This window comes from Rousettus aegyptiacus, unplaced genomic scaffold (assembly GCF_014176215.1).
Source record: "Rousettus aegyptiacus isolate mRouAeg1 unplaced genomic scaffold, mRouAeg1.p scaffold_m13_p_7, whole genome shotgun sequence".
Taxonomy (NCBI): domain Eukaryota; kingdom Metazoa; phylum Chordata; class Mammalia; order Chiroptera; family Pteropodidae; genus Rousettus; species Rousettus aegyptiacus.
In genome coordinates, this window is record NW_023416310.1 from 33,340,912 (window position 1) to 33,367,318 (window position 26,407).

A 26,407-nucleotide genomic window follows, 5' to 3' on the forward strand; every position below is an offset into this window, starting at 1 on the left:
ATAATATAAAGTAGGTCACTAATATTAATAGTAAATAGAATAATTATAACACTACAATGTAATAAAAGTTTTGTGAGTGTGATCTCTCTTATTGTACTGTACTCACAGCATGGATATGCTGGACAAAGGGATGATTCATGCCCTGGGCAGAATGAAGAGGGATGGCATGTGATTTCATCACACTACTCAGAATGGCATGCAATTGAAAGCTTATAAATTACTTCTGCAATTTTCCATTTAATATTTTCAGACTGTAGGTGACCACTGGTGAAACCTCAGAAAGGGTAACTGAGGATAAAGGAATACTACTATGTCTTTTTACCTTCATGACTTGAGGATTTCCTATCTTATTGACCAGGATTATTCAATTATTTTCCTGAACTTTTGTCCTATTGTTTTCTTTTGTTGTTGTTCACTTAAATATTTAATCCATTTGGAATTAATCTTCGTATACTTGAGAAAAAGGGTCTGCCTCAGATCATTCCAATACAAAAAGTCTATACCCTCAAGAAATGGACTCATTGGATAAAACTTAAACACTTCTGCAAGGGCATATACAACCTGCCCTTAACTGCCTCTGTTCCACTGCAGCACCAACCTCTGCTCTCTGACTATACCAAAAAGCTTTTATGGACCATCTAGAAAAATCACACTTGAAATTTACTTCCCTACCTGCCTGATGAACACCTATATATCCTTAAAACCCCAGTTCTAATGATGAACACCTCTCCTGAGAAGCTTTTCCTGTAAACTTCAGAATTCCTCACTTATTTGTATCTCCACTCTAACATTCTTCTACTGTATCATTTATAATACCTGCCTCATAATACACATGAAGTACCTGGACTAGTGGATAGCACAAAGTAAATGCTAAAAAGAAGTTAACTATTATTACAATAGGTTGCAGTTATTCGTTTGTGTAATCTCCCTTGCTATACCATGAGAGACAGGGTAGAGACACCTTTATCTGTCATTTTATCAATCCCAGTGATAGCACATATTAAGTAAGCATTAATAATAGGTGCAAAATAAATTAATGAACACTTCAATTCTGAAACAAAGTAATTTTCTAACCGTGGATTCCTTATGTTTTTAAAAAAAAAAAAGAATGTTTTTAAAGTGAAAAAGTAGACTGCTGTTCCTGCTTTTTGATTTGGTTAAAATTTGCAGGGCGGGGGTGAAGGAGACGGTCCCTTAGCAGATCTAGCAAGAACGTTTAGCTTTTCCCAACTTCAGAAAGACAATGATAGGTGCTCTGTGGCTAACACTGTATAAACCTATTATGTTGGAAATTAAAACAAGGACATTTGTTTTAAAAGAGGGAGAGGAGAATCCAAAACTTTTTATCTCGAAACCCCTCGGACTTGTCTTAACCTCACGTAATCATAAACTCACGTTCTCCTGGCCCTGAATCTCCCATAAGGAAATTTAGCTTCTCTGAAAACAAGCTAACACTTCAACTCTGAGATAGAGGAGCCCCACGTGCGGTAAAAATATAAGAGGTGTGATGTCTAACTAGCTTCCCTCCCCACAAGGAGAAGCTCCGTCCATGACAACCTCAGATAATTACAGTACTTATACTGTGACAGGTTTCCTAAACTCGAGCATCCCTGAGTCCAAGGCTGCAGAGACTAAGCAAACTGTCCTGCGTTAGTCCGGAGCTGCTGTAAGTATTGAGATAACCACTGCCCACAGCAGAAGAGGCGGAGAGAAGCTTCAACCCGGACAGATAAAGTGTCCAGATGCTATATGCACAGAAAAGTAAAAAGAAAAGCAGCGACAGGGTAAATAAGTCGGGAACACTACCACTTCTCACGTGTCGCTACTTGGAATTTTCCCACCTAAAGACCAGCACCGGTCCCACTCACACTCTCTTCCTCCTGCTCCAGTGAGGGTTAAACCACTGCCCACCCGCCAGAGAGCCACACGGGTGGCGGCAGGGAGCGGCCGCCATCTCCCGGACTCACCGACTCTTTGTGCCGCCACTTCTCTGCGGGAAAGACTTGTCCGAGGCCCAGTCTTCGGGCGTCCTCTCCCGGGAGTCCGCTACATTCGATTCCCCCGCGAAACTGCGGTTGCGGGAGACAAGAAAGCCCCGACCAGTGTCCCGGCTTCCGTAGGCGGACGTCTCGGCGGCCCCGGATGTTGATATGCCGCCCGCCCCGGAAACGGTGGCGGGTAGCCCAAGCCGGCAGGGGCGGCGTTGCCGGGTCTCCGGAAGGAGACGTGGCGGCGGTTGGCCCCCGGGCTGCCTTGGCATTTAGTAGTCCCGCCGCCTCCTCCTCCTCCTCCTCCCCCTCCTCTCCTCTCCTCTGTTGGCAGAGGAGGTTGTGTCGGCGACTGGAGAAATCGACGGTGGAGGATGGAGGAAGGAGGCGGCGGCGCGCGGAGTCTGGTCCCAGGCGGACCAGTGTTATTGGTCCTCTGCGGCCTTCTAGAGGCGTCCGGCGGCGGCCGAGCGCTCCCCCAACTCAGCGATGACATCCCTTTCCGAGTCAACTGGCCCGGCACCGAGTTCTCTCTGGTCAGTGCCCTCGCGAAGCCCGTAGCCATCTCTCTTCCTCCCCGCACTAAGGGTTCGTTCCCTTCCCTCGGTGTTCTACGCTTTTCCCCCCTAGAACAATCTCTGCAGGCTCATGCCTCCTTCTCCAGTCCAAAACGTCATTTACCCCGCGTTCATTCATTCATACAACAGGTGTTTTTGGAACACGTTACGTGGTTGTGTCTTCTGTGCCAACCAAGCATTGGGAATGCAGCGGTCACCTGCTCGCCCCTTTTTAAATCAGCCTCTCTAGACCTTGCTAACCAACACTCCCGTCCTGTGGAAGAAGCTTTCTTAGGAGCACGTCAGGCATACACTTTTATCTTCTCTTTGGAAAGCCGACTGCAGCTCTTCTTCCACTAACAGCCTTCTCTCCTTCAGTGTTACACACCACCCAACCCATTCAGCCGATGTGCTGCCGATATGAGCTCCCTCTCATATTCGTACTTTCTTTCTTTTGTACACACACATGCACACGCACACAGTACTCTTTTCCTTTCAGAGTTGTTTTTGAGAGGGTTTTTTGGCCTGTGAGATGTTAACGACATTCTGTGCAGAATGACCTTTATAGCTTTGATGTATTACGACTATTATTTAAGATCCCGGAACAAGAGGTTTTATGATCAGTTTCCTGCCGTGAAGAACATTTATAATCCTACAGTAATGAAAATTTTCAGTCTTTTTCTTTGAGGAGTCGACTGTGGAAAAGTCTTCCTATGCACTGAAGGCCAATAAATATTGTGCTCTTAAAATACTTACCCGTACAATAAAACATTTATATTGAAGTCCTAGGACATGCAAAACTTAACAAAAAAATTCTTATTCCAATTACCTATAGTTATTTCACTTGGGAGACTGTTTTAGTATATTGTTCTATTACTATTTCATTGAAACATAAATGATACCATCATGTCAAAACAAGATTTACCAGGATAATGGATGTCATCATTACCACAACAGCTTTCTATTTGCAGCTGTTACTTTTTGCTAATATTTCACACCTGGTTTGTTTCTCCACCCTTGTTTTCAGTTCTGATTATGGTAGTTCAAATTTAAGTAAATATTTTTCTGGGAAGCCAAGTTTATCTTTGGGTTAATGCCATAAAATATTGATAATATATTGAAATACTTAAATAAAAGTTGCAAGTCAAATTTAACTAAAGCAGACTTGGATGAGAATACTTTAGTCCAACCTCTCAGTGTTGTTTTCAAAGAGCACACTTGTAATGACTATGGCAACTGTTTAAAGAATGTGGTCATTAAAATTTTTTACTCTTGCACCTGTGTTTTTTTTTTTTTAATTTAAAAAGGCATGCTAATATGTGTCCTTGCAAACTTATTGACCTGTGAGTGGATGACTAAAACTAGCCTTTTTAGAGGTTGCTACCAAATTGTACAATTTTCTTTCTGGCACTGTTGTTTGCTGGCTAAAAATATCATGCTATACCAACCTTTCACATATCTAACAATTTTATTTTGAAATTTTGTTTTTAATTACTTTTCTTCAGCAATGCAACATAATCTAAGGTGGGAACATTTGAAGATTTGAGGAGAAATTTTTTTTTTCATTTTTTTTTTAAGTTTGAGTTAATTTGAGAAAAATCGAGAGACATTTTTATATGAGTTGGCAAAAGATCTATGACTCTCACACAAAAATAAGCCCCAGGAGTCATTATCATTAGTCTTGATTTTTTCAAAAAATATTTTTATAATTCTAAGGTTTCCCTTTCTTACTTTATGTAATTGAAACTATAGCTTTCCTCACCTGTGTGAGTGAGTTGGTTGGACATTTGTATATAATTAAGTAGATATATGAACTACGAATGAGGGCCTTTATCTCTCTACCATCTAAAATTAAAAGAGACTAGGTTAGATCCACATTTTTTTTTAGCTTTAAAATTCTGTGCTTTAAATCATCTTCCCATTCATATATATCAAAACTATATAATCAGTACAATCTTGCCTTCTTAAGCACCAAAAATTTGTACATTTTTAAATGTTTACATTAATTTTTATGATATTCTTTACTGGTTTTTAGCATTCAGTTTTCATGCATATATTTTCTTTCTGAAATATCCCAATGTCATTAGTGTTCAATTATTCCTTACTTCACAGGGTTCAGGGATTTCACCAAAGTAAAACTACAAAATAAGTAATTTTCTCTACTTCTATTGTTAATATAGAAGTGTATTCTCACTCAAATACTTTTTCTGCACACTATACTTGAGAAGAATAGTTCCAAGCATGTTATGTATGTTGAAAACTTGTGCCTCTCCCAGGGTATTGTCTCTCATCCTTTATCTTAATTCCTCCAGAGTTATGTCAAACATTAGGAATTTCTTCCCTGCCAAGATATTTTTAAAGTTCTTTAACCCTAAAGTACCCCCTTTGTTTAGTGTCATTATATTAAAATCTGATTTTTACCAAATCACTAATATTACCTCTTATGCTGAAAATACTTTAGGGGATTAAGTTACATAAAACAAGTTTTTAACAAACTACCTGTAAATCTGTACATTCAGAATTTATTCTATTTTCTTTTCTTAAAGTAGGAACCTATTTCACAAAATCAGAAGGAAGCATTTTAGTAGTAGATTCAAAAATTTTTTAACTTAGAAAATCATAAAAGATTAAAAAGGTTACTTTTTTCCAGTAATTTCTATTACAAAAATGTAAGGTGAAGTTTGTTACAATTTTTACTTTGTGATCCCAATAAATGACTATTTTAGCAAAAAGTTTTCAGATAGAAGAATTCCTACTTGGTCTGTTTTATTGATGAAGAAAGTAGCCCTTCCTAAATTAGTGAAAAACAAGTCTCTGCATCTTCACATAAGAATGATGATGTCTTCTATTTTTTGTTACCCCTTACCTAGATCTTAAAAACAACAGGCAGAGGAATGCATTTATCATATAGACATAAAACCTAAAACTAATTTCTATTACAGAAAAAAGAATTGTCTTCCTTTTGTTTGCTGTGATTCCAAACAAGCAGTTCCTTTTTCCATTGTCAGCGCTGGTGAACATTTTAGTAAATAAGTCGATATTGCTGTGCAAGTCAGCTCTGAACATTAGAGTTGCAAGTACTTAACAAATAGAGGTGAATACTGTAAGTGCTAGTATCTGCCTTCACTACAGTACAGCAATGATTTTACAAGATTTCAGACCATCCATTGCTAAGTGAATGCAGAACTTACTATCATATATTCTGAATATATCTGAAAAATATTGAAGGCATTATAAATGTTATAGCAATTTGTTGGAGCAACTAAATAAATGTTTCTAAAGATTCCTTTATCATAAATTTAACTTTGCAACTCTCACTTTAAAATATTTTTGATTCCCCTCTTCATTTATAATGGTCTTTAAACAAGGATCCTTGACTATAATCCAGGAGTCTATTTAATAACCTAAAAAAATGTTACCAAAAGCCTATTCAGATATGTTAAAACAGTTAAGAGTGCACAGAATATGGAACCAGTCTACTTAGTTTAGTGATGTTACCTTGGACAAATTATTTAAGCTCTGGGCTTTGGTTTCATTTTTTATAAGATGGGTAGAATACTTGTTTTGAGAATCAATCAGTTAATAAATGTAAAGCACTTAAAATGGTACTGTTGTGTAGTTAATACAGCTAGTATTTACTGGTAATTTTAGTTTTGTTTTATTGTCTTGAGAAAACATTGCCAAAATTTGCATTTGCATTTAAGATGACATTGGGGTCAAGTAGTACTGATTTTATTATGGTTAAGAGTTGTTTTTGTTAAATTGAGAAAAGAACAGAGGTAGGTACTTATTAAGAGTGGTTCTTTTCTTGCCAACGATAGCCAGATAGTTTAGTGGTTTCATAGTACTGTAAGAAGAAAAAAGAATTGAGTTATCACAGAACCCATATTATAAACTGTGAAACCTCTCCCCCAGTAGTTAGTGACATGTGCTATCACAGAGATTTCTTTTTAGTTAAATAATATTAGTTATAATAATTGAAATGTTCATTTGAAGTACATTGGTTCATATTTGATTTGTGAATTTGGGTTTGTCGTGTAGAAAGCTTTAAAGATCGTTTTATTGATATATACCAGGAGCCAGAAAACTACATCTTTGGGCCTACCCAAAGGTATAAAATATTTTTATTTCTGAAAATAAAATATTTTCAGAACACAGCCATTCCTATTCATTTACATATTGCTCATGCACTTTCTTACTACAATGGCACAGTTGAGTAGTTGTAACTGAGACCATGTAGCCCACAAAGCCTAAAATATTAACTATTGGCCCTTTATAGAAAAGGTTTACTGTCTATGGCCCTGCCACTCTGAACGAGCCTGATCCTGTTTGATCTCGGAAGCTAAGCATGGTCAGGCCTGGTTAGTACTTGCACGGGAGACCACCTAGGAAGACCAGGCATAAAAAATAAGGAATTGTAAACTGACAAGGTCCTTGCAATCTGTGAGATCAACCAAAGGTTGCCTTGCCTAAAAAAAAAAAGGAAAAGTTTTGCTGACTGCTAATACTAAAAAAAGTTAAGTCAGCACAGAGGATTTATAGTGATTTTTAAAAGTAACTTATCCATATGTTATCCAAATATGAAAAATGCTGCACTATAATTTGTTCAAGTGCCCCATCCAGCAGAATTAAGAGTACTTTTGTAAAGTGCTATATATTCTCACATGTAGGTGGTAATTGTTAGTATGAGTATTTAATGATGGTGTGTCCATGAACATTTATTGCCTCTTAATGCTTTTTAATCCATATTTCAATTTCAGTCTGTTACATTACTACTTTTTTCTTTATACTCCAAACTTTGTTTTTTTTATTTTTTTTCTGTTATATTGTAACACCAATATAAAATTTGTCATCTTCATTTTGTCATTACAAATACATAGAATGTTTTCTTTTTACCTTGGAAATATGTTTAAAAATACTCTGTTGAAATGATGAATTAGTTTGACGTAGGACTGTAAGCTAAGATATGCAATGTAATACAGTTTAACCAGAGAAAGTAATGCATATGTTTTGTTCTATTTCTAGCCTACAACTGGAGTTTTGTATAAAGAAGATAATTATGTCATCATGACAACTACACATAAAGAAAAATATAAATGCATTCTTCCCCTTGTAACAGGTGGGGATGAGGTATGTTTTTATAAATATATTGATAAACCCTGTCACAAAAGATATTTATTTAAAACATTGCAACCATGTGCTCTAAAATAAAATTGAATGACAGGTGTCTCAATAATCCCGTTCTACCATAAAAATAGTAATCGCTTTTATTATCCTGAATTCTTTGATTTTACAATGCAGCTTAGAATAATTAGCAACCAGTTCTTAATGGTTTAAATGAAAATCTAACTCCATGCTTACTTTCTTTTGTAGAAATAAAGGTTTGGAAATGATATAATTTTTAAATGTATATTACATTTTTTAATAAAAATTGCTAATAAATTTATAGGTGTTCTATGCTTTCTCACTACCTTAGCGCATGCCCATTTCTTCCTCCTAAAATGCCCTAACTGCCTGTTATCCATCCTTTAAGGCAATGACTTCTTTCAAGATGAAACAGGAGAGGCAGCATGATAAAATGGAAAGGACACCAGCCTAGGAGCCAGGAGGCGAGGTATAGGCTATAGTTAGCTATGGAATCTTGAACAAATTTGAAACTTAATTCCTCTGCTCAATAAATTTACTGAGCTAATTACATAATATTTTCATCATATATAAAATGGAAATATTAAACTCAGTGAATGCTTTCCTAGATTTTGTTCAGATTTGAAATCTGTGAAAGATAGCTATCTGTCTCATTTTGTTTTAGACCTTAACACACAAATATACACACATATATGGTATTTGAGTCTGAAATGTAAAAATACATAGAAAACTAAGAAGTCCTTTAAATTTTCCAGCATATTCTACAAGATCCCACTATTCTGAGGCTTTCATAACTAGAATTTGTTTGGATGAAAGCATGTAAAAATTCTGAAATGGGTTTATAAGAATTGTCCAAAAAACTGATACTCAGAAACTTTTTCTTAAGAGAAGAAAGAATGGAAGATTATTCTATGGCTCCATATTTTATACTTCAATTCTTTTGAAAGAAGTGGTATACCATAGGATATTATGAAAAGTTTTGACTTTTTTCCCCCTTTTTATTTCCAAGCATTTGTGATTTGACCAAACAGCAGTTGGGTGAAGTTCTAGAATAATTGTAAGTATTAAACTCTAGTTCTTTCATAGGAAGAAGAAAAGGATTATAAAGGCCCTAATCCAAGAGAACTATTGGAGCCACTATTTAAACAAAGCAGTTGTTCCTACAGAGTATGTATTTTATGTTCACTTGATAACTAGAAAATAAATTTCCAGCAGCCAATAGATGCTTGAAAATAATTCTGCATTTCTTTTTACTTTCTTATGTTGTATCATATTTTTAGTTATAAATCTAAGCCGTTGCTTAATAGTATTTTGTTCATTTAAAGCCCTGTATATTATATGCAGCAATTGCCCAGTAATACCAGTATTAAATAATATCATTTACCAAACTGCTTTGAATGTTTTTCAGCTCAAAGTAAATTTTTCTTATATACAATTTTAATTAAAAATGCTAATTATTATTTTTTAATCTATGTAGAAAGTGATCCCCATGCCAGGTGGTTATTAGAGACCCCATGTGTATTCTAGACCTATTTCCTTCACAGAATTTTCATATATAACTAATTAGTGGAAACAATGAATAAGCTTCAGAAATTTTATATTTTTCTGAGGCATAATAGTAAGTTTTACTTAATAAAAGCTTACCTTAAATTTTGAGGGAAATCTACTCAGCTACTTAAAATATCAAAAAGTAATTTAATGGAGTGATATGTATATTTATATGCATCTATTTTTCTTAGATTGAGTCTTATTGGACTTATGAAGTATGTCATGGAAAACACATTCGGCAGTACCATGAAGAGAAAGAAAGTGGTCAGGTATGTTTTTCTTTAAAATATGAAGAATAGAACATTATAAAATGAGAACTTTAATAAGATTGATGGTTTTAAAGTTGTATTGGAAAATGTATTTGCAAAACACTTACTATATTTTTATTTTATTTTTAAATATAGAAAGTAAATATTCATGAGTACTACCTTGGGAATATATTGGCTAAGAACCTTCTATCTGAAAAAGGTTTGTTTCTATAGTTATTTGATAGTGATACTGGAATTTGAAGTAAATTTAAAGTAAATTTTCAGATTGGAATTTAAAAGATCTTATTGGAGACTATGAATTTTAAAACACTAAAATGTTAGCAATCTTTTCATTATTTCCTGCTTTAATAACCATTATGCTTTTTTTTTACCATTAAATTTTTAAAAATCTGATAAAGATATATATGTTAGTGTTATGTAGTGTTAGTCTTGCTTGGTTTAAGCAAAGTTGTTATATATGAAAATAAGCATGGAGAAGTATCCCTCAAATTGTGAAAATATTTTATTATTCTATATTAAATTGGTCAGTTAAGATTAAACTTTTCACTAAAATAAAAATACTTCAAAAGAATACATTGTGGCAAGTTTTTATGCATCAAATAGAGTATTTCCTAGGTAACAATTAAATGACTATCCTTTCAAACAAAACTATTTCAGGGAAACTAGCTAAGAGTACTATGATAAAAAGTATATGTATGTTTTGGGTCTTCTTTAGAAAGAAGTTTAAGATTACAAAGTTGATTGAAAACTTAGTCATTTGTATCTTACTAAGTCACTAGTCATTCTTTCAAACTTACCTTACTCTTATTTCACAGAACAAGAAGCAGAAGAAAAGGAAAAATCAAAAGAGGCAAGTGAAGAATGTTGATTTTTCTCTCTTAACATCTATTGTCATTGAGGCATGAATTTATACAAGTTAATCAACAGAATGTAGCCATGTGTTCTTTGCCTATCAAATACTACAAAAGGTTGAGTAGAAGAAAATAAACAATATGTTAGATTTTTCTGAGAAAAGTTACACTATGATATTTTTATTTACTTTTAAGATCATACAAAAATAAACAGACTTATCAATGACATGTTTGGGAAAATTTCTATAACAGCATTATATCACCTCTGTGGTTTACAGTAGTTCCCTCTAGTTAATGTAAGAGCTTTTGCATTTTTTTTTTCCTATTGTTTGATTTTTATCTTCTGTGGGTAAAACAGATAAACTATATATGTAAAGAACAAGCTGCCAGACTGTGAGCATCTTAAAAGCAGGGACTGTCATTTTATCTTTTTATCCTACAGTGCAAAGCAGAGTGCCAGACATAACATAGATACTTCATAAATGTTTACTGAAAATGAATGTCTAATTGATGACTCAATAGAATTGTTTAAAAAGAATGATTTTTTAGAGTACGTAATCACAATTTTTAAAAAGGAATGCCTATAACTTAAAAGGGTGGCTTTGAGGGGAATTGATAAGCTAAGTATAGATATAGATAGCATTGCTATTTTAAGTGATTTTAATTATACAGACTACTCTGAAATAAAATATTTACTATGGCTCTGGAGGATAGCAAGACGAATTCAAAATGTAAAATGATAAAGGAAGAAAAGAGTAAGGGAAGAAAATGACATTTACTAAGCTTCAATTTATAAGCCTGGTATTGTGCCAAGCAGGTAACAAAAGGTAATGCTTATTTCTCCCCATAGCTTTTGAGTATGTATTGTTATTCTGGTTTTACTAATGACAAAAACTGAAATTTGGTCAAAGTTATAAAGCTAGTAAATTCAGAGATTGGATTTGAACCCAGGACTTTCTAATTCCAGATGTTAGCATGAAAATAACATATAAGAAATTTCAAAATACTTTTCCCTAGAAACATTTATTCGTTGCCTGTTTTGGACCTGGTACTGACAGGGTGCCAAAGTGATCCAAGATGAGTTCCCTGCTTCCAAAGAGCTTCCTTGAAGGCACTAGTAATGATATCTTTTTAAAGCCTTACATTAGACTTTTATTTTATGTATGTAGATGAAAGTATGAGAGCTAACTCCTTAAAAATCCTTGTTTTCTGAGGTGATCTCCTTTATTACCCTATTCCATGAAAATTTCTCCATCTGTCTTTAGCCAGCCTTGAATTGATTTATATGAGTTTATATGCTGAAAAATGTATCTGTTAATAGTAATATCAGGAAAGAAAAGAAAATTGATGAACTAGTGTAGTATTTAGATTCTCGTGTAGAAGGTAGTGTTTTATTTTTATATGGCCCCACATTCTGACAAATCAAACTTTGAACCTCTAGAATCTAAACTCTAACACAGCCATTCACTGAGTTTAGAAAGCTCCGACTAGCCCAGTATAGTAAGTTCCTATATTTTATTCTGTTTCTTCAGAACTATTAAAACAATTCATATTAATCAGGATATTGTAGCCTTTTATATAAATGTACATTTACTTAATATCTTAATTTGAGCACTTGAGTAAAATTTTTTTTTGCTATATTAAACTAGCTCTGAAAATATGTATTTGCTCATATAAGATCTTATGAATCGAAAGAATATTAGACAACTTATAGAAAATACAGAAATGTTACCTTTATAAATGTTAGTTGATAAATACATAGTTTTCTTCCTTTCAGAATAAGTGCTTCTCCCATCTTCATTCCTACCCCCATTTCTAATTAAAAGTCTGTCTTATACTCTTTTTTTTTAAGATTCCCACTAAAAATATCGAAGGTCAGATGACACCTTACTATCCTGTAGGAATGGGAAATGGTACACCTTGTAGTTTGAAACAGAACCGGCCCAGATCAAGTACTGTGATGTACATATGTCATCCTGAATCTAAGCATGAAATTCTATCAGTAGCTGAAGTTACAACTTGTGAATATGAAGTTGTCATTTTGACACCACTCTTGTGCAGTCATCCTAAATATAGGTAGGATGTGGATTTAATATTTTAAACATGAAATGCACATATTTTAAAGTACCATATACTTTGCTTTAATGCTTTCTTCTTATTGAACAGATTCAGAGCATCTCCTGTGAATGACATATTTTGCCAGTCACTGCCAGGATCACCATTTAAACCCCTCACTCTGAGACAGTTGGAACAGCAGGAAGAAATTCTGAGGGTGCCTTTTAGGAGAAATAAAGAGGTATGAAAATTACCTAGTGGTATTTTCTCAGTGCTTCCTTTTCCAAATTTCAGAGCATATGTCAATATTTTAATGATTTCTATAGTACAGTAGTAATAATTTATTTTCCTTACTCAAAATTTTAAATTCCAGTTCTTTTTATTGGTTTTAATTTTTTCCTTATTCTAATACTTCTCAGAAACTATTTTAGCATTCTCCAACACTTATGATTTCATATTTTAAAGTTTGACATCCTGTTCATTCTAAACTTAACATTCTGTTAAGTTTAATTTTTAACTAGTTGACTAGACTTCCCAGCTAAGCAAGGGCCTCTTGAAAAAATAGACTGCAGCCCATCAGTTCGCTAGACATATGCATAACTTCATTTTAGCAGCATAAAACACTGAATATTTGAAGCTTTTACTTTTTCTCTTCCCCTTACTCCAGGCTATTCTCTCTAGTTATCTCTGATTCTTTTCTCCTCTGTACTAGTTTTTTTCCTACTTCCTGCCCCTTAAAATGTTGAAGTCTCTACATTTCTATCTATAGTTGCCTTCTCTTATTGTACACAGTCTCCTTAAGTAAACTCATTCATGCCCATTCTTTCAACTTTTATTTATATGCCCATGAGTTCCAAATATACATCTGCAGTACTGACCTTTTCCTGAACTCAAACCACAGTCACAATAATTAATATGTATTGAGTCTTAATAGCTATTACCTAATTCTCGCAACAACCTGCAAGATATACTCTTATTATTTTAACAGATTAGGAAATTAAGGTTCGGGAAGGGAAGTGACAAGTGATGGATTACAGGTTAGAATCAAAGCAGTTCGATTCTAGAGCCTTTCCTCTTAACTACTTTTCTATGCTACTTCTCCCCTTTGATATTCTATCTTCCATTTCCATCTTCCTAGTGGATATAGCCATAAACATTTTCAGTAATCTCAAACTCATCCTTTTTTTTTCTTTTACATTGATCCTAGGTCCTACCTAATTTGTCAAGTCAGAAACCGAAATCATTTTTCTTACCTCTCTCTTGATTCATCTCTCTAACTTTGTTCATTCACTAAGAGCTATTAGTGTTATCTTCTGAATGCTTTTCAAATCTAACCTGTCATTAATTTAGCACCTTATCATTTCCTAGGACCAGAGACTAGTCTCCACACATCCCCCTTTCTATTCCTTTGCACACAGCTGATGAACTGCTCTTTCTGAAATGAATATTTGATTGTGTATTTAACTCTTTGGTGATAAACATGATATATGATCAATGATTTTTTCAAAGGGAAATACAAGCCCCTTAGTGATCTGGCTTTAGCCTCATCTCTTGTCACCATTTCCTTTATCCCAGCTATTTTGAAAAACTTAGAGTTTCCTAAAAGTACCAGGTTCTTTCCAATCTCCTTGCCTTTGGATATAGTGTTTCCCTTCTGTTGCCTTCTCCACTCCCTCCCCTATGGCTGTTGAACTTCTGCTGCTTCGACTTAAAGATGTGATTCCAGTGTCACTTCCTTTGCAAAGGAGCCAGGACTTCTAGTAGATTGTTTTTTTCCCTATGGTTCTTACATTAAAATGAACGGAAAATAAACTATGCTTTCATTACTTTGAGGTTTCTAGCTTTTTGCATGTTACCAGTTAAGCCATGGGTACTTGACAATGGTTTAATTAACAAACATTTAGCTGCAAGGACTGTTTCTTCCCTTCTCTTGAATATTTATTGCAAAAGTATTACCAGAATCTTTGTGGTTGTTGTGAACACTGCTATTCTGATAGGAGGGAAAAATTATCTTATTATTAATTGGCATTTGATTTGAAGTACTGTATTAAAGGATTGGAGATGGAATTTTCTTCTGGTCTTCTCCTTGATAGTGATTTAAATACTGACAGGTACTTAAGTCAGCTTGATCAAAATGCTTCACAAATCCCAACTTTAATAACTCTTCAATGAAGAAGTGCCAGTTAACTCTAATTAATGTGTTTAATCTTTCAGTTGAAAAAAATTGTTTTTAAAAAGCTATTAATAGTAATGCTTTCAAAATATTAGAGGATCTTTAGAGTACATGTTGTATATGAAAATCCTAGGTAATACTATAGGATGGGTAGTCACTTAAAACTGATCATATTTATTTCAGAATCATATTTTTTATAAATCTAGTTCTTTACACAAAACTTTTCTTTTAAAATTTGGTATTTGGCAAGTGGCTTGCCTCTTAAATGTGGATCAGGCTTTATCATAAAGAATTTTTTTAATAAAAATGCAAATTTGGCATCAGAATTTTGGTTTGATGTTCTATCTATATCATTATGTTACATTAATTTGGAAATTGCTGGACTGTCAGGACTCTACTTTATGAATTTCCAAACCCTACTATAAAAACTACTATCATCTTGCTTTTATTGGAATAATTTTCCTTAAAAATGACAGTAAGTATTCTGTCCACGAAAAGCAATAATAAATGGTCATATTTCTATTCTTCCTACCTCTTGTCCTTATCTCAGCTGCAGTGTTATTATTTTTCTTCATTAACCTTACTATAGGTCTGATATATTCTAAGTAATTAGTTTAGTTTATTATACCTTAGCTCCTTAGGAGCAGCAACTATGTCTGCTTCATTTTTAATACTCAGCACTTAAAATAGTACCAGGAGCATAGTAGGCTCTGAACGTAGAAAGCGTTATACATAAAATTCAAGGTCCTTTCAAAAAATAAGAGGCCATCTTGGCAACCTTTGTTCTTCTTTAACATTGGAGGAGAGAAAGGAAAAGGTCATTGGTTTCTAGAGTAACCATCCAATTACTTCTCCACTGGCAAGTAGAAGAAAAGAACCACAATGGGTTAATGGCACCTAGAGCAGATAAAAAAGGAGACATCGTGTCCAGTAAACATTTACTGGGAACCCTTGTAATATTTAGTTTTTTAAATTATTTTATTCAATTATAATTGGTACATTCATTTCTTCAATTCCGGCCTAGCTAGATTCATCTATTAACTCCCTGTCAATACCCAGTTAACTACCAGATTCTAACTCATTAACCTCTTTCAAAACTGCCCTCTTCTCTCCATTCCTATATGACACTCCCATACTTAAAGTTCTCTTCATATCTGGTCTGGGTTACTGTAGCTCCTAAGTTGGCTCCCCACCTCCAGATTTTTTCTTACTCTTCCTTCTTCCCTGTCACTGCTAAAGTGATTACTTAAAAATCTGATCACTCTATATCTTTGCCAGAAACCTATAAGTTAATGTCCAAACTTCTTAGGATTACATAGTTTTTCACCACTTAGTGCTTGCTTATCTCTTTTCCTTTATATGTCATACCATACCACACATCTTTGCTCTTACCTTTTCCTCAGGTTCACATGTGTATGCATACACAGACACAAAACACACACCTAGACATTCACATAAATCACAAATTATTATTTATGTTTTAAGAATTAATCAATGGTTTTCTCTTTGTGAAATCTTCATGTTCCAGTTCTTCATCAAAATCTATTTAAATCACTCCTACCTCTGAATCTGCTGGTGCTTGCACCCTTATTAGTTGGTGTCTTCCATTACTAAATTGCAGGTTCCTCCAGGACAACCAGGTCCTGCTTCATTTGAATAATTATAGCTAGTATTCATGTTTTCTCCCACTCAATTTCTGTTTATCCTTCTTGTTATCCTTTCTTTACCCATAGTAACCACATTTTTCAAAACTAAATGTAGAGACAGAAAATCTAACAAGTAGCAAAGTACTTATAAGAATAATGAGACAAAATATGTGAAATGGAAATTATCTCTATACATGAAGTATGGCCACCATACCCCTAATGGATAGATACTTTTTTTCTAGAGCTTCTACACTGTTTTTTCTAGAGCTTTCTCTACACTAGTAAGCATTCCAAAATTTATTTTCTTAAAACATCTTAAAAATGAATAGACAACTTCTATTTTCCAAATTTTCTACAGTTTAAAAATAATTTTAAGTCATAACTGAAAAAATTAAGTGTGGGAAAGGAGCCCTTAAACATATATATGTTTACTTTTAGGAAGATTTGCAATTGACTAAAGAAGAGAGATTTCCAGCAATCCACAAAGCCATTGCTGTTGGTTCTCAGCCGATGCTCACTGTTGGAACAACCCACATATCCAAATTGACAGATGACCAACTCATAAAAGAATTCCTTAGTGGTTCTTACTGCTTTCACGGGGTGAGAAGTGGACCTTTGGTTTAAATATTTATCTTATAGCTTTCACTTTTGTGTTATTTATTCAAAAGTCATTAAGAGCATTGAAAAAGGTTTTGATCTATAAAGAAATGGCAGGTACCTGAAAGCCTCCCAATACACATTTTCTTTATTATTATACATCTTACTATAGTCTAATCCATAGTCATTATGTTCTCTTTGCTTACAAGCTAACACTTGACCCTTATTTAACAGATAATATATATACCTAAGTCACATGTGATTTTGGTTGATTACTGGAATGGGCGCCAGTGATTATATAGCTTATATTTTGGTTATATAGCAATCACATTTAAAACTTGAGTTAACATCTACAAAGGTAAGATTTTACCCCAATAGCTCCAGTGAGAAATACACTTACAAGTGAAATTTTAATTTAATTTTATTTTATCAAGGCAGTACAGCAGTAATTCTGTTTGTCTATTTATTTATTTATCAGTAATTTTTTATTTCAATCAAACTATTGCTATTACATGTTTTAAAAATTATAAATAATTCTGTCACTATCATGTGGCAGTACTGAGACAGGCCCTAGTCCCCCTTTCTCTGTACATAACTTGATTTGTTTTCTTTCCTGTAGGGTGTTGGTTGGTGGAAATATGAATTCTGTTATGGCAAACATGTACATCAATACCATGAGGTATAGAACAGCATTTATATTATTCTACCTCTAGATGAATAAGTTTTTTAAATTTTTTTGTGAAAAAAAAAGGGAAGCTGGTGTTAATTTTAATTATGAAATGATTTTAATATGGAAATACTCATTAAACTGTCCAAATTCTGGAAAATGGAAAACTTGGTACTAAGTCAATCATCTTAAAGTAACACTGTTTATTAACCAATCAGATTCTTGTATTACTATGCGCCTAGGGGAATAATAAGCTAGTGTGACTAACCCGTTTAGCTTTGACTGAGAAATTAGTCATTGTTATAATTCACTTTTTCTTTTATTTTTTTCTTTTCAATCCAACTTTCCCCTCAGGCATCCCTGCTACCTTTCTGTTCTTCACTAGCTGCTTGTTGCTAATGTCCAAAATCATACTAATTTATTGCTGCCCCAGATGAGCTTTGCACTTAGGATCCTGAACTAAGCACCAGACCTACTTTCCACATTTAAAAATTCATTAACGTTATGTGCCAGATTAATAGCTCATTCTTGTAGTCTTCATCCTTTAACACTATTGGGAGAACCCCTAAACTGAGAGTTTGTCATTTAGCTAGAGTTCCTCTAATACTAGTTTCTATAAATTAAAAAAAAAAAAAGAAATCAATGTTTTTTGTTTTGTTTTTTAATTTTTCTTTTTTCCCCCCGCATTCCCATTCCCTCACCTCCTCCTCTTTGGCAACCATCAGCTTGTTCTGTATGTCTGTGGGTCTATTTCTATTTTGTTTATTCTTTTTTTTTTTTTTTTTTAGATTTCACATATAAGATCATATGGTATTTATCTTTCTCTAACTTAATTCACTTAGCATAATGCCCTTTATGTCCATCCTTGTTGTCACAGATGTCAAGATTTCATTCTTTTTTATTGCTGAAAAAAATTATATTCTACAAGTCACCTTTAAAGTGTATGTATAAGATAATACATTATTGCTAGAGGTAGTAAAATAGGGTAAATGAAGCAAGTTTCTCAGCCAAAAGAATATATCATGTCATCTAAGTTTAAAATAAGTTTTAAGAATAGACATATTGGTTATTTATTCTTCCTTTTTTGATAATTTCATAAATCGGATAGCATAGTGTTCCACACTTGAGCCAAGCTTAAATTCTGAAGGGAAGCCACAATAACTTTGTCATCATTGTACTTTGATAAGATAAACTAATAAATATTGAAGACAAACATTTATAAATATTGACCTGTTTTAAAAAGTTCTTCATAATTCTAAAAAGAAATAACAACTAGCAATTAGAAATTCTGTATTGGCCCTCTTGAGGTGTTTTGAGCCAGTCTTAAATTCTAAGATGGATCATACCTGGAAAGATCAACTCACCTTCCACATTTAAATCATTCTAAATTTTTGAAGCATCTCTCAGCTAGGACATTTTTTTCTTCATTTAAACCTGAGAAGTTTGATTTCACTATTTTTTCCATTTTTTCTTTCTGCTTTGTAGATGTTTTATTATTTTAATAACATTTATTACAGAAAAATGATAAAGTACATGTATCATCTAACTACAGCCCAGATAATACCCAGTGGCTTTTTTTAAAGGAATGTATGCCATTGGTTCATATCCTAAAAGTAACTGCTATTAACTTTTTCTCAGTTAATAAGAAAAATAATAGATATACAGAAATGTTTGTATAACTTATTTATTTGTACAGAAGAGGTCTATTAAATGCACTGCTCTGCACTTATTGTTTTCATTTAGTATTTTAGAGATATTTCTTTGTCAGCAAAAACCGATCTTGTTCTTCTCAGCAGGTACAGAGGGTTCTGTCTGTACCCACAATGTATTTTGCCAGATTGCTACTAGTGGACCTTTATGTTTTCAGTTTTGCTGTGATGGTATCTTAATGATCATTTTTAAATAGTTCTGTTGGTGAACTTTTGCAAGTATATTCATAATATCCTTGCTGGGTCAAAGTAAATGCATACCGAATAATTGCCATCCAAAGGATTAGACCAGTTTACATTCCCCTTAACAGTGGCTGTTTTCCCATGCACTTGCCAACACTAGGTTTTTATCAATCTTATTTTGGCCAAGGTCATATAACCTAGAACTTTATGCCAGGCACTGTGCTGGGCATTAATATACATTTGATTAGTAGAATTAAAAGCCCTTATAGCGGTAAATGAAACAGGCAAAGCCAAGATATAAAAAACAGAGCAGTATATAGTGCTCACTGTATACCAAGCACTGTTCTAAGTACTTTACACATATTAACTCCTATAATGCTCATAACAACCCTAAGAGGTAAATATTGTTATTCCCAGATGAGGAAGCAAAAGCAAAGATTTAGTAACTTGCCTAAAATGACACAGGAAATAAATGGTGAAATTAGAATTCAAATCCAGACACTCTTGCTCCATATCCAACCTCTTAATCCATGTCTGTCTAGGAATTTATAGTCTGGTTGCTAAAAGAATGTTCAATGGCTCTCACTTCTGATAGGCAACAAGCTCCACTAGGGCAGTGGCTGTGCCTGTTTCATTTATCGCTGTAAGGTTTTTAATTCTACTAATCAAATGTATGTATATTAGTGCCCAGCACAGTGCCTGGCATAAAATATGAAGGAGAGGAAGTCAGGAAGGAAGGGACAAAGGGAAGGAAAAGGAAGGAGAGAGAATAAAGTCCACATGTAGGACATCATATAGTTAGTGTTTTTTGAAAATAATAAAAGCAGAATGGGGAAGGGGTTTTCTGAACAGTCTTGATGTAGAAATGAGCATAATATCAAATGAGTAATGTGAAGAGTAGTATAATTTGAAGGTTTACATTTTAAAGTAGAATTGAAGATAGGCTCAGTGTAGCTACAGGGTAAAAGATAGAGGCCAAAGATTTGATTAAGAATCACAGTAGTATGCGGTCATATCATTTAGGTATAGGAGCTTTAAACTCTTGGTTGGGGGTGAGATGTTGGCAGTGGAAACATAGAAGAAAAGTCTGAAGCCACTAATGTCCCCAGGAAGAACATTGACAGGACTGACTGCTAGATGTAGGAGAGGAAGGAAACAGAAGAATCAAAAATAATTATATCTGGAGCTAGTCTGACTCGAGAGTAGTTTCATTTTTTTCAAAGAAACAAGGAATAAAGAAGATAATAAGTTCATATTTCTACTTGTCAAGTTTAACTAAAACATTATTACCTCTAAATATAGATTGTCCACTGTGCAGATAAAGGTAAGGACTATAGCTTATAAGCCATCAGCAGAAATGTTTACTTGATGATGTCAAGCATGCATTATCACAAATATTTTTTCATATATTAGGACAAAGATAGTGGGAAAACCTCTGTGGTTGTGGGGACATGGAACCAAGAAGAACATATTGAATGGGCCAGGAAGAATACTGCTAGAGCCTATCACCTTCAAGATGATGGTACCCAGACAGTCAGGTAAAAATTAACTTTGCTTGCCTTTGGATCTGATTAGTAGAATATTTAAAACTCAGAATGTTGAAAACATAAAATGTAAACAATTAAGTAAATTCTCTGGTCAGTTTTTTACAGGGACCCCTCTTAGGGTATTTTTCTTTTAGTGGGGAAACACCATAGTGTAATAGTTAAGAGCACAGTCTCCAAAGGCCACTGCCCTGGATTTAAATGCTGGCTGGCTCTTTACTGACTACCTTAGGCAAATTTCATAATCTTCTTCAGCTTCACTTTTCTTATCTAGTAGTCTTTGCTTCATAGAACTGTTGTGACATCTAAATGAGGTAATTTAAGTAAAGCTTAGTACCTGGCTATAGCACGCAATAAACTGGCTGCTGCCTTTAAGAGTGGGGGTCGTTTTGTAATGAGAGTGGTGGTGTTAGCAACAGTGGCTCAATTCCAGGTGTTAGGGCTGAGGCTATTACACAGCATTTGTTTCTCTCATGTTTAATCTAGCTCTTTAAGTTTTTTAGTTCTATTTAAATATACTGTAGCATTCCCCTTTGTTACTTTTGGGAGAGAATGGTTGAACATAGTTAAGCAGTGTTTTTTTAAAAAAAAACTACGTCATTTCTTTTGAGCTATATACGTATATCTTGTTATAGCTAAAGTGAATTAATTTCTTATTTCCCAAGAATAATTAAGCTTTAGCTTTTCTAATAGTCTACAAAATTGCCCAATGAATTTTAAATAATTTATTTTTTTCCCTTCTTGAGTGTTAACTTTGTCTTTCCTAGCACAGATGGTATTGAGACTGTTTTCAGAATGTGCTGACTCTTTAGGCTGACCAAATCAAAGTTAGGAAAATTAACAGATAGGCATGTAAGTATTAGAATAATTAGAATATACTGAACAGAAGGATTTTGCTTATATTTGTATATGTTTCATATGAAAATAGCTCATGTATCATGTCCAGTAGATATTGAAGCACAGGAGTGCGAGGCTAGCAAAATTAAAGTTTTTCTTTGGATCCTGCTCATTTGGAATTTATAGAGGCTCAATCTGTGTACATCTGCACTACAGTATTTTAATGGGTGGAATGGATGGAAGATGGGAAGATGGGAAAACTATTCCACAAAGCAAATAATATACAGGGCTAGAGAAATGGTTAACTTAGAGAAATAATATGCAAGTTGAAGATCATTCTATTAAACCACTACAGAGTATCTTAACTTTATATTCACTTTACAGAATCTGAAAGATTCTCTGTGACATAGCCCTAAAAATACATATTTTTAAAGAATATTTTATAGGCAGTTTTTTTTAACTAATGCAAAATTAATCCTCTTAATAATCATCTTCTCACCCTACTCATTACAATTACTCTGAGTTAGTGAAATTTTTATTTAATAAAATTTGTGTGTTTTTCTGATTCAGGATGGTGTCACATTTTTATGGGAATGGAGATATTTGTGATATAACTGACAAACCGAGACAGGTGACTGTAAAACTAAAGTAAGTTGGCTCATCAAATCATGCTCTCTGCCTTTCTCTTCAATCTACTTCCTATGGGCAAATGTTTTTATAAATATAAAATGTAATTATGAATAATTATTTATGAATTAATGTATTATCACAGATTATTCTTTTTGTACATCAACTGTAATTGAAAAATAAAATTATTTAAATTATCACCTCTAAAAAATTATTCTTTTATTCTAAGGTTAAAATTAACTTTAATAATTGTTATTTATTCATAAGTTATAATTATTAAAATCTTATACCAATATTCAAATCTTTATTAAGTTATACAAGGCGACTTATATGGAATTTTCATAGCTTAAGAGGAAAATTATTTTAAATGATTTCGTATGGTTTGGGCAGCACCTTAAAGTACTCTCTTTTAGGTGTAAAGAATCAGATTCTCCCCATGCTGTTACTGTATACATGCTAGAGCCTCATTCCTGTCAGTATATCCTTGGGGTAAGTAAAAAATTAATACTCAGGAATTCAGTTTGGAGCCACATTTTAATTTTTAACATTAAGTTTAGAAAGATCTTTGGAAGTCTCTAAAATTTAATATAGCCCCTATACTACTTCCATAAAAGCTGGTATCTTTTTTATGAAGGTATAATGTATATAAAATTAAATACAGAAATCTTAAATTGTCAAAACTCATCAAACTCAATGCTTTATATACCTATGTAACTTTCACCCAAAAGCGAACAAAGTATCTGTCACTGCAGAAAATTTTCTTAGACCCTTTCCCCGTCAGTACTCCTCAGTCCCTAAAAATACCTCTTTCTGATTTTCAGCACTACAGGTCAGTTTTGTCTCTTTTTTGATATCATATATGAATGGAATTACATAGCCTATAATTTTTTATGTCTGGCCTCTGAGTATATCTTTCAGGCCCAACCATGTTGTTGAATGTATCAGTACTTTGTTCTCTTTTTATTACTGAATAGTATTCTTTTATATAAGTATACCAAATTTGCTTATCCATCTCCTATAATGGACATTTGAGTTCTTTCTCATTTTTGATTATATGAATAAGGCTGCTATGAATATTTTTTTTTTTACAACTCTTTTTGTGATCATAAGTTTTTATTTCTTTTGAGTAAGTACCTAGGAGTGAAATTGCTGAATCATAGATTAGATATGTTTAACTTTTGCCAAACAATCCTCCAAGTAGTTATACTATTTTACACTTCTAGCAGCAGTATATGAGAATTCAGTTGTTCCACATCCTAACTAACATTTGGTGTATTGTTAGCCTTTTTATTTTAGCCAACTTAGTGGTTTTAATTTGTGTTTCCCATATCAAAAAATGGTTTTGAGAACTTTTTTTGCATGATTATTCATTCATATATCCTCTTTTGTAAAGTGTCTCGCCGGAAAAAAAAATTATTCTGACACTTATTAAAACAACAAGGCTTTATTCGGGACTATTACAAAAAGTGTCAAGACTATCACAATAGGGGAGAGAAATCCAGCTCAATTCCAAATACAGCAAAAACAACTAGGAATGTATATATAGCGAACAAGCAGAAAGCAGGAAGAAGAGGTTGGCCAATGAATGAAAAATTACTAAGAGGATACATCAAGGGTAGGGCATTCTTGCTAAACTGACTTATCAGGATTATTGCTGAAGGCAAGCCAAGATGATCAGATATCAGAGATGAGGAATTTGATCAGATATGGATGGTGATTCTCTAACTGATTTATCAAGATTTTTTGCTATAAATTGGATTCTGCAGGTCTGAGATAGGGCCCAAAGATGAATCCTAAAGAGAACTTAGGAGAGCCTAATTGTGGTTTCATCAAGGAGAGAGTTTTTGTCAGTCTTTTACCCATTTTTATTTTATTTTTGTCGTCTTATTTATTTCTAGGAATTCAAATATACTCTGGATATGAGTTCTTTGTATTTATATTGCACATTTTTTTCCCCAATCTGTGACTTGCCTATTTATTTTTTAATGCCTTTTTAGAAGCAATATGTTATTTGATAGAGTTCATTTTCTCAGTATTTCCCCTTTTATTGCTAATGCTTTTTTAGTTCTAAGAAATTTTGCCACCCAAAGTCACATAGATATTATTTTATATTTTATTTTAGAAAATGTATAGTTCTATCTTTAATCTTCATATTTCTCTTGGTTGGAGTGTACTGAGCTCCTTGGATTTGTGAGTTGATATCATCAATTTTGGAAAAATTTTGGACATTATCTCCTCAAAGATTTCTTCTGCCCCACTCTTTTTACATTTCTCGACCTCTAATTAAACATGTTAGTTTGAATTTGTCCCAAAATCTCAGATACTCTATTTTATTCTCACTTTTTTGTTTGTTTGTTTCAATTTGGGTCATTTCCAAACTATCAAGTTCATTGATTCTTTCCTCCGCTATATCCCATCAAACCTACTTTGAATGAATTTATTTCTGATATATTTTTCATTTCTAACATTTTCATTTAGTTCTTTCTTACAGTTTTCTTTTTTCTGCTAAAATTCCCCTATCTATTCACACTTGTTTATCTTTTCCACTATTTTCTCCATCATATTATAATTATCTTAACATCTGATAATGTCAACACCTGGTACATCTTTGGGTTACAGTTTTCTTTGCCTTTTTTTGAATTGTACACTGATTATTATGCCATAATCTTCTATTTTTTGTTGTATAAAACCTAGCTGTATATTCTTATTCATGTCCTTTACTTTTACTTTAGAGATAAAAATATTTTCTTTACTTATCTGGTATTTTATATGGATTACTAAAAATTTTTTTTCAAAAAGCTCAATTTGTAGAAATAACATTGGATGGTTTATCAAAAACAAGGGCTCATATACATTTAACAAAAATATATGCATGTATTCATTCAGCAGAATAATACTGAGTAAAGGAGAGTATTAAGCTTAGCAACTTTTTAATGGTTTTGTTGTTTTTGTTCTTTAGGTTGAATCTCCAGTGATCTGTAAAATCTTAGACACAGCAGATGAAAATGGACTTCTTTCTCTTCCCAACTAAAGGATAGTAAAGTTCAGGGAAAGAAAAGATCATTGAAAGTCTTGATGATTTCTGTCTGACTGACCATGTGTCTCATTATAGAGTTCTCAGCCATTGGACCTCTAAATGATCATATAAAAGAACTCTCAACCACTTTGTGAATATATATGTATATATAAGAGGTTATTGATAAACTTCTAAGGCAGGCATTTGTCTCATTCTTTTCATTTTTATTGTGTCTTATGATCTGATTGTGTTCTTCTTTGCTTGGATAATATAATTCCAAAATAAATCTCATCCAAGCAATTTAGAGTCCAGTCTAATAAAATGTCATAATTGTACCTATTGAAAGTTTTTAAATAGTAGATTTATTATGTAAATTATAGCATCTATAACTAGTCAATGAAGTAAAGATAATGAAAAAAGAAATTGACAAGAGATTTAAATGGGAGACCATGTAAAATATGTATTCCAGTGCCTGAAATTCTTTCAACAAATTTTTAATTTGCAACTGCTCTCTACCAGGTATTAAACTAGAAGCTGGGCACATAGTAAATCCTCACATAAAAGTTTTTTTTTTTTACCTCTATTAATCTCAAGAAACTCTTATTTGTAATAGGTTTCTTCTCCTCTCTCAAAACTTTTATATTTCTTTCTCCTTAATATAAGTGTGTTTTCTCTCGAAGTATGTACCTGGTGTAAACAGTCAGTGATTCTTCTCTTTTGACTTAGAATAATTTACTTTAACAAAACCTACTGTGCCGGCTATCTTTTGTACTTGCCTACCGTGTACTACAGATTTAGTTCTGAACAGTTTTACAGCACAATATTTATTTTAAAGTGAATAAAATGTCCACAAGTAGTGTTGTCATGTAGTTGATGGCAGATTATTTAGTTTCTCTATTTTCTCCATTACCCTACGGCACACAAATTTATCCTGTTGAATTTTAGACATACATATCTAAATAAGGACAGAAAAGTGTCCATAAAATACTTTACTT

The 26,407-nt window shown here is 33.3% G+C and overlaps 2 protein-coding genes across 4 annotated transcripts in view; one reads left to right on the forward strand and one right to left on the reverse strand.

Annotated features, from left to right (window-relative positions):
• Window positions 1–2,149, reverse strand: part of ASB3 (ankyrin repeat and SOCS box containing 3) — an 88,437-nt gene extending 86,288 nt beyond the window's left edge. For both annotated transcript variants that reach the window (XM_016127457.2, XM_016127456.2), the window contains exon 1: window positions 1,968–2,149. The gene's annotated coding sequence lies outside the window, so the exon portion shown is untranslated. The remainder of the gene's footprint in view (window positions 1–1,967) is intronic.
• On the forward strand, window positions 2,079–26,281 carry ERLEC1 (endoplasmic reticulum lectin 1). 2 transcript variants are annotated; one of them, XM_016127463.2, is made up of 14 exons: window positions 2,079–2,524; window positions 7,571–7,675; window positions 8,777–8,857; window positions 9,430–9,507; window positions 9,643–9,706; window positions 10,323–10,357; window positions 12,211–12,434; window positions 12,525–12,654; window positions 16,671–16,832; window positions 17,449–17,508; window positions 20,802–20,926; window positions 22,340–22,417; window positions 22,810–22,885; window positions 25,356–26,281. In XM_016127463.2, exons 1-14 carry the CDS (start codon window positions 2,363–2,365, stop codon window positions 25,425–25,427), a joined length of 1,452 nt encoding a protein of 483 aa, XP_015982949.1. In that variant the 5' UTR covers window positions 2,079–2,362; the 3' UTR covers window positions 25,428–26,281. The 2 variants fall into 2 exon arrangements, with proteins under 2 accessions (XP_015982949.1, XP_015982950.1); XM_016127464.2 differs by lacking the exons at window positions 9,643–9,706; window positions 12,211–12,434 and having other exon boundaries at window positions 2,182–2,524.
• Window positions 26,282–26,407: the final 126 nt, after the last annotated feature.